The sequence below is a fragment of the Mus pahari genome, chromosome 15 (assembly GCF_900095145.1).
Source record: "Mus pahari chromosome 15, PAHARI_EIJ_v1.1, whole genome shotgun sequence".
Classification (NCBI taxonomy): Eukaryota; Metazoa; Chordata; class Mammalia; order Rodentia; family Muridae; genus Mus; species Mus pahari.
In genome coordinates, this window is record NC_034604.1 from 41,169,857 (window position 1) to 41,178,931 (window position 9,075).

Consider the following 9,075-nt stretch of genomic DNA (forward strand, 5'->3'; position numbering starts at 1 on the left):
TCAGATCTCATTAAGGATGGTTGTGAGCCACCATGTGGTTGCTGGGATTTGAACTCTGCACCTTTGGAAGAGCAGTCGGGTGCTCTTACCTGCTGAGCCATCTCACCAGCCCTTTAAATAAACATTCTTAACCAGGATTTTTTTTTTAAAAAGGCTGTTTCATCAGCCTACCTCTAAAGACAATTAGAAACAAACAAAATACTAAAGAATGCTTACAAAAACATTTATCATTGAAAACCCACATTCAATGTAAAGCTCAATTAGAAAAATAGGCAGTTTTTCTTTTTTGTTCTTTGAGACGGTTTCTCTGTGTAGCCCTGGCTGTCCTGGAACTCACTCTGTAGACCAGGCTGGCCTCGAACTTGTGAGAGAGATCCACCTGTTTCTGCCTCCTGAATGCTGGGACTAAAGGCATGCACCACCAGTATCCAGCAAATATATAGTTCTTTAAATTACTTTGAGATTTCATCTTACACCCATCAGAATGGCTCAGATCATAAAACAAGTGAAAGCACATGCTGGTGAGGATGCAGAGTAAGGGGAACACTCCTCCATTCATCCATGTGCCAACTTGTACAGCCACTATGGAAATCGGTGTGGGATTCCTCAGGAAGATGAGAAATGACCTACAGAAAGATGCCATGTACACACACTACTCTTGGGCAAGATACTCAAAGGATGCTTCATCCTACCACAGAGACTTTTGCTCAACCATGTTCATGTGCTGTTCTATTAATAATAGTCAGAAATTGGAAACAACTCAGATGTCCTGCAACGGAAGATAAAGAAAATATGGCACATTTACACAATGGAGTATCACTCAGCCATTAAAAGAAATGAAATCATGAAATATGCAGGTAAATGATAGAACTAGAAGTTTAAAAATTCTGAGTGAGGTATCCCAGACCCAGAAAGACAAATGTGGCACATAATCACTTATATATGGATACAGGCTGTTAAATCAATGAACACCAAGGTACTCACTGTAGAAGCACTGGTTAGGTATAGAGTAAGGGACTGGGGAGGACTGATAAATCTCATTAGGAAAGGGAAATGCAATAGTCATAAATGTATATAACCATGGATGAATAGGAGGGCTAGAACAGGAAGATGGAGTGGGGAGGGAAGGGGAGAAGAGGATGAGGAAGAGAACATGAGGAAAGACAGCTAAAATTAAGGGCCACTTAAAGGGTAGTATGGGAACCTAATACAACACAAGCTTCCTAAAATATGTACATAAATGAAGGAGAACTAAATGAAATACCCAATTAATGGAGGAGAGAGCCAGATCTGGCCATCTCTTGTTACTAAATGAAGTTTCTTATACTGGGATTAAATAACATCTGAGTTGTTGATCAAAGAGGGTGCGTGGGAACCCCTAAAACAACCCATGCTGTTGCCAAGACTATAGGTTGCTCACCACAATCTGATGGCAGGACCCCATTGCTGAAGACAACATCTACACAACTCATTGGACAGGAAGAAATCAAGCTGGTAACTACAGAGAACCCGCATCCCTATGTTCTAGCATCTTTGATACAGCACCCTACCGATGGAGAAATGTAAAAACCAAGCAAAACACTAAGGAGTTTGATCTACAGTGGTGTCCTGCCTGTAAGATATGTTAGTGCTATGGTGTTACAAAGCCTTGTGGTGCTAACTAACCAATATCTGATTTGGCTTCAGGTCTACCCCATATGATGGAACCTAAAACTGACACTGCTTGGATAACCAAGAACCAGAGACTAAATATAAATAGTACAGGGACCTAGGGTAAAACCAAACACTACTGTCCTAAACAAACAAACGAACCAACCAACCAACAAATGACTCCTAACAACATTCTGCTCTACAATAGAGCAATGCCTTGCTCAGCTGTCATCAGAGACGCTTCTTCCTGAAGGAGTGCAAAGAAGTAAAGATATCCACAACCAGGCATTATGTAGAGAGCTGCAAGACCTTGGAACACACAGCCCTAGATGGGACGTCTCCATCAAATCCTTCCCCTCAGGACTCATGGAGCCCCAGGGAAGAGTTGGCAAAAAGAGTTTAAGAGCCAGAGGGGTTGGAGGACAAGCAAGAAAACAAAGCCCTGTAAATCAATATGACTGACACACACATGAACTCACAGAGACTGAGGCACCATGCACGTGACCTGCACGGGTCTTCACCAGGTCATTTACATATATATTGTCATGACTTTTGGTTTAGTGTTTTTATGGGATTCACTGGTAAATGAGCAAGTGGGTCTCTTATTTCTTCTGCCTGTTCTTGGGCTCTTTTCTTTCTGTTTGTTTTTGTTCAATTCCAATGTGTTAGTTTTATCACAGTGCAGAATAATACAATATAGCATAGTATAGTATAATGTAGTGTATAGTATATTCCCTTAGAAGCCTGTTCGTTTTCTAATGAGGGGAGTAGATCTAGATGGGAGGGAGGTGGGTGAGAACTGGGAGGAGTAGAGGAAGAGAAACCATAACTGGGATGTATTATATGAAAAAAAAATATTTTTAGTAAAAGGTAAAAATGATAAAGGAAAAATACTAAAGATATTGTATATCCTGTAATATCAACTATTCAGCCAAGATATACTTTTGTAAAAATGAACAAGAACATCTAATTAATGTACAAAAATAAAAAAGTATGCAGTGCTTAAAAGGAGCTATGGATAAGAATTTTACGATAACTTACTAATTTAAAAAACAGGTTATAGAACAAGATATTAAATAAAACTGCATACTCCTATCTGTATAAAATTTAGAGCTATCTCTGGAAGGATTGTCTGAGTACTGGGATTTTTTTTTTAACAGTTTCACATTTGCTCTAAAAAACTTCAAGTAAAAAAAAAAAAACTCAATGGTCTTGTATCACTTGTGTAAGGCCTTTAAAAAAAAAGTACTACTGTTATAAACATGCTCAGTAACAATACAGTGACCCACAGCAGTTTACCTTCATCTCACATACTTTGCTTCAGCAATTCACCCTAGACAGGCATTCATACTATAATTATTCTCACAGAAGTGTGCTAATAAACCATTTTCTTCAAGAATATTCACAGCAGCAGTCCTGGGTCAACTGACTATATACATGAACAAGAATGAGCTAGCCATGTTTGCTGGGACTGAATGACGCGTGTAGCCAGGCTTTTGACTACTCTGTCAAATCCCTTTTTCCACCACCCTTCTCCACCCCTATTTCAACCTCCCAACACTAGGTGGGAGAAAAAGAAGGCTAGAGGAGAAAGGGGGCATCAATACTGTTAAACTATTTCCTGCTGATTAGGGAAGTCCAGTTCCTTGGGACAAATTTGATCTCCGTAGTCAAGATATTCAATTTCTTCATCTTGTCTGTTTCCACATGACCACTTGACAAAATGCAACAAACTTCAAGGACAGCAACCACCAGCAGCAGCAGCAGCAGGAGGAGGAGGAGGAGCAGGAGGAGGAAGAGGAGGAAGAGGAGGAGCAGGAGCAGCAGCAGCAGCAGCAGCAGCAGCCACAGCCCCTCTTGGGGCTTTAGCATTTATAGATCCTTTCAAGAGTCCCCAGAATTCCAATATCATACATTTGCAGAAACTATCTGTACCTGGCAAAATCACACCCCTGCTAGATAGAGCATGAGGCAAATCACAGTCAGCTGCTGTGGACAGTCTAAACAGGCCCATATCCCACACCTGGGATTAAAACAAAAGCGGGTTTCTGTAACAATTCTGTATTTTTAAAGAAACCACAATTCTCATTACACTTGAGCCTGTACACAGACACACAAACACACGCACATGCATTTACACACACATGTACACACACACAAGGTGAGGTGTCACCCAACAGTAAAGGAAGGCAAAGCAGGGAGAGGGGTGCACGGTCTAGCTCTAAAGGAAAGATACACACTATGAAAGATGGGGAACTTCTAGAAGTCTAGAATGCTGGGATAAGACTTATTTTTCATTGTAAACAAAGCAAGCCAAGTGATGGTGTTTGAAAGACTCTTAGCCTGATGTATGCTTTTCTTAACAGCTTTTTAAAGTTAGGTAGTGAAGTATTTTACTGTTATGCAAATTGGCTTAAGGACTTCAGATTATCAAAATTGTGCAGAGAAAGCCTCTTTGAAAGGTTGAAAGAATTCCTAACCTATCACTACTGCCTTTAGTTTCTTACAATCTTGACAATCACACTAAACCGTAAACCTCAGCTCTTCCTGACAAAGGTCCTTCAATTGCTGCCAACAAATCCTCGCTGGTCTGACCGAGTCCCTATTTAGCTTTTTAAGCCCTGAGCTAGTCTTGAAAACCCATTTTCAGTCTTGCTACATTTATTTTACTATTGGAACCAGGGAACACATATCTCTTTCAGATTTAATCCTTTCAAGGCAGTGTGGTCTAGTCTTCTATGACAGAGTAACAAAGAAAATGCCTACCTAGAATAAATAAGATAGTGACTCACTACTCCAAAGTGACTTTTAAAAAAGTTCAAAACAACTTATTTCACTACACTCCCAAACGGATCAAATTATAACCAGGAGGTCAGCTCTTCTGCCACTAATATGCTCTGTACCTTCAGGGAAGAGAGAAAATGCTGCTGAAGATAGTGACTGGGGCCGTTCATCAGGGATGTTTAATGCACTACCAAGTATCAGAGTCAAGGAAATACTGGAAGGGTTACCTAGTAAACACAGGTCTGTTAATGTAGGCCTACTCAACAACAGTGCTGCAAATTGTTACCAAACTTCCTGAAAATAAGAAGAGGCAGTCGCTTAAAACAAAACAAACAAAAGAAAAACAAAGCTGAACTTACCTTTAACACTTTTTCTGTTAACATCTGCCCCCTTTTCAAGTAAATACTGAGCAATCTCTTTGTGTCCTTTGTAGCATGAAATCATCAAGCATGTATGCCCATGGCGGTTGGACACTTCCAAATCGGCTTTGTGTTCTACAAGGTATTTCACTATTTCCAAATGGCCATCGAAGCACGCAGCTCGAAGAGGAGTTGAGTTGGTTAAAGTCGTGTTGTTGACAGATGCTCCATGATTTAACAAAGACTGGACAACCTTCAGATGTCCTGCTGCAGAAGCGGCCCATAAAGGGGGGGCCCCCTCGATGGTTTCCCCGTCAAAGTTAACAGAGCCCCCGACTTCTATGGAAGCACTACACTGCTCTAGAAGGAATTCTACCATGTCGAGGTGTCCATACCTAGCAGCCATCAGGAGTGGGGTGGCCCCATTTGTTTTCTCCGAGATCAAGGAGGAAACCTCCGCTTTCGATTTGCTTGCCAGCAACTTGGTGAGGAGCCGGAGTTTGCCATCGCGCGCTGCGTTGAACACCGCTGTCTTTAGATCCATTTATGTCCAGTCGAGGCTAAGCTTTATTTATCGCTCAAAGCAAAGCTCCAGCTTAACTCTCCACGCAGGCAAGTAACAGGAGCCAAAGTTCAACGTTAGTCACTGAGATCCAGAACGGATATAAAACCCAGAGAGGAGGTTCGGTCCTATCGCATTCCAACATCGGAGAAGCAGAGCACCAAACTAGAGAACTAAAAAATATATAAATTTTTTTAAAAAAAGGCAGTTTTAGGATTTTTGCATACAAGTAAAGGTAAAAACACGATTTGGGCTTCCCTATTTTCTAATCTTGTAGGGGGAGGGGGCGAAGAAAAGGAAAAAAAACTGCCGTACTCGGAACGATCCTTTCCCCCTTCCTCCAAAAGACGTGCGAAAGCAAAATACAAAAGGGTTCACACGGAGACCACAATGTTTCGACGGGAGGCAGTTCCTCCCAACCTGCGGAAAATGAAACACTACAGGCAATTGGTTTCCTCGTGTCCGGCTCTAGCCAGCCCAGCTTTGTTCTGGTTTTGCCTTGCACACGCCCAGCAGCGAGTAACCGAAAGGGGCAGGAGCCGCGGCGGGTTCCGAAATGTTTCTTCCTTGCATCTGCAGAGAACCCGCCAAGGGCGCGAGGCTGGGAGGCCTCATGGTGGCCAGGATGGGTTTCGACAAGGAACAAAAAGGTCAAACGCACCAACTCTCGGCCTGCTCACGCTAAGACCTCGCCGGAAAAGGCTTTCTTCCCTTCAAACTACGCCAGGCGCTCGGGAAATCCGCCCGCCTTCCAGCCTTTAACTTCCCCAGCCGCCCCGGGCTCCGCGGCCACAACCGCCCTCCGTCACCTTCGCCTCCACCCCTTCCAGCCGCCCGCCCTCCCGCCCAGGGTCCCGCGGCCCACACGACCCCGGCCGCCCGCCATCTGCCCCGACGCTTCCTCCCGCCCAGGCCTCCCCGCCCGGCCCCAGGCCGCGGCCATCGCTACCTGCCCCGGGGCTGCTCCGGCTCCGGCCGCCCCTTCAAATGGAAACCGTTGTCCCCGTCGCCTGGGATGTCCTACTCCGCCTGCGGCCGCACAGCTCCTCCATGCCCCGCGCCCCACAGGAATGAATCCGGCCGCGCTGCTCGCTCCGCCCCGCCCCGCGGAGCTGTCTGCACCCTCCCTCCCAGGCCGTTCGCGTTGCAGCAGCTGCCGCGGCGGATGGTGTAATGGGCTGCAGGCCCGAGGGCCGGACGAGCCAGTTCGCTGCTTCACATTACTGACGCCGCAGCCGCGCCATTGGGTCGACGGAGGGCGGCGGCCGCCGCCAGCAACCGCCTAGGGGCGGGGCAGGGCAGGGCGGCGGGGGCGGGGCGGCGGGGCGAGAGGCGGAACCTGCGCGAGCTCCGAGAAGAGTGCGCCTGCGTACTAAGGGAGAGGCGTGGCGTTGTAGGAGGAGGCGGGGCCAGAGCGCGCCCTGGAAAATGCACCTGCGTGCTACGGAAAGGGCGGAGCTCCTTGGGAAGGGGTGGAGCCTAAGAGGGCTATCCAAAAGATGCGCCTGCGTGGTATTGGGGGGCCGGGGCATCCTGAAAGGCTGCGGAGCCCAGAAAAAGAGAGCGCCAAGGAGAATGCGCCTGCGTACTGCGGGAGAGGCGGGGCATCCTGGATGGAGGCGAAGGCGGGAGAGGAGGTCGCGCCTGCGTGCTACTGGTAGGAGAGGGTCGCGTCTTCTACCTTTAGGTAGACATCCTGAGTGTGAAGTTGGGGGAACTCGCGCTTTGAGTGTTCTCCCGTCTCCCCTCAGCGCTCTCAGCTGATCTCGGAGCTCTGATCGGGAGCGCCCAATCTTACTATCCCTCATCTGAACAACGTCGCAACCATCCTTCTCTCCTTCCATGGACGAGGGTGGACTGAGCTTGTCCAAACAGACACTCCAGACAAACATTTCAGAAAATGAAACTAGTTTTGGAGCTTGCCAAACGTGGTTTTTTTTTTTTAACGGACGCTGAAAGACATGAATACTATATAAGAAGTCTGGCGACAACCAATTAGGTCAATAAAAAGTAAATGATAAAAACTAAAAAATGAAAGAAAGCCTGCATGAAGGAAAACGAAGTAACTGCACACAGCAGAAAATAAGCTTATAGAATTCATGAGGCTAAAGCCTTCTGACTATGGTATTAAACCAAGTTGAGAAGTGTTTCAACTTTATCTTGAGAAGCAATGAATCATAGAAAAACAGGTTTGAAAACAAATCTTCAACCTCTTCAACACTATTGGCCAGACCTTAAACCCACGCAATTCCTTAGCACCACTGGGAAAGAGAAAATACCAGAGTAGATAGACTGAACTTCATCATCAACGTAAACTTCATCGCAAGAAACTATGCAAAACGAAAAACATCTCTATAAAAAATAGTCAAGCCGGGTGTGGTGGCGCACGCCTTTAATCCCAGCACTTGGGAGGCAGAGGCAGGCGGATTTCTGAGTTCGAGGCCAGCCTGGTCTACAAAGTGAGTTCCAGGACAACCAGGGCTATACAGAGAAACCCTGTCTTGAAGAACAAAAAATAAAAACCAAACAAACAAAATAGTCAACTTAGTTTTTACATAGTCACCTGTGTTATCCAGAAGACATGATCAATCCTGATTTTCATACACTTTACTTTTTTCCTTTGTCATATTCTAAACATTTCTCATGCTTTTACACTTTTGTTTTTTACCTTTTTGACATTTTTAACACATGTACATGAATGAAAATGAGGACATGACCACACCTAGGTATGGTTGGGGAGAGCAGCTTTATTGTCAATATGAGGGAGAGCACAGCCAGAGGCTTCAGGAAGGTTCCAGACTAAAAGGAGCCACTAGAAACAGGTTGGTGGGGAGGGAGTGGGGCAGAATGGCTGGGTTAGGAATTACCTGGGGAAGGGAAGCCCAGCACCTGCGCTGGAAAGGTTTAGGTTAGGGTAGGGGCCAGGGTGAGAAGTCCTGGGAGGAACCTGACAATATACAGTGTGTATGTGTATCCCTCAGTGTCCTATAAGTGGAGTGGAGAAAAGGAAAAACAAACCTAAGCTTTGGCTGTCCTAGAACTCACTCTGTAGACCAGGCTGGCCTCAAACTCACAGATTCTTCTGCCTTTGTCTCTACCTCCTGAGTGCTGGTATTAAAGTCGTGAGCCACCGTCCCAGCCTCCATAGAAATATATATATATATATATATATATATATATATATATATATATATATATGTTTTTCGAGACAGGGTTTCTCTGTATAGTCCTGGCTGTCCTGGAACTCACTCTGTAGACCAGGCTGGCCTCGAACTCAGAAATCCGCCAGCCTCTGCCTCCCAAGTACTGGGATTAAAGGCATGCACCACCACGCCCGGCTGTTTTTTTTTTAACTTTATTCTAGATTTATTTTATTCCTATGAATGCTTTGCCTGCATGTATGAGTATGTACCACATGCATGTCTGGTGCCTGAGGAAGGAGGGAGCCTCCATGTGGGTGCTGGGACTCGAACCCCAGTCCTTCAAAAGGACAAGTACTCTTAACCACTGAGCTAACTCTCTATCCCCCTCCACAGGATCTTGAGATAGGTAGACTCTTAGTTTTAAGGCCAATTCTGCTTTCTGAACCTTCACTTCATGTCTATATGTCTTCCTAAAACCTGTGTGCTAGTGGAGGGATATACTTATGACCTCGAGCTAGTTCATTTCCCAACTCTTGGAATCAGTTCATTAAAAAAAAAAAAAAAAAAAAAAAAAAAA

The 9,075-nt window shown here is 45.2% G+C and overlaps 1 protein-coding gene across 1 annotated transcript in view; it reads right to left on the bottom strand.

Moving 5' to 3' along the window:
• Positions 1–6,610, bottom strand: part of Fem1c (fem-1 homolog C) — a 20,226-nt gene extending 13,616 nt beyond the window's left edge. The window contains exons 1-2 of the mRNA XM_029547071.1: positions 6,305–6,610; positions 4,794–5,528 (exon numbers count right to left, since the gene is read on the bottom strand). Coding sequence (XP_029402931.1) covers positions 4,794–5,337 — 544 coding nt within the window. The 5' untranslated portion in view covers positions 5,338–5,528; positions 6,305–6,610. The remainder of the gene's footprint in view (positions 1–4,793; positions 5,529–6,304) is intronic.
• Between the last annotated feature and the right edge of the window lie 2,465 nt (positions 6,611–9,075).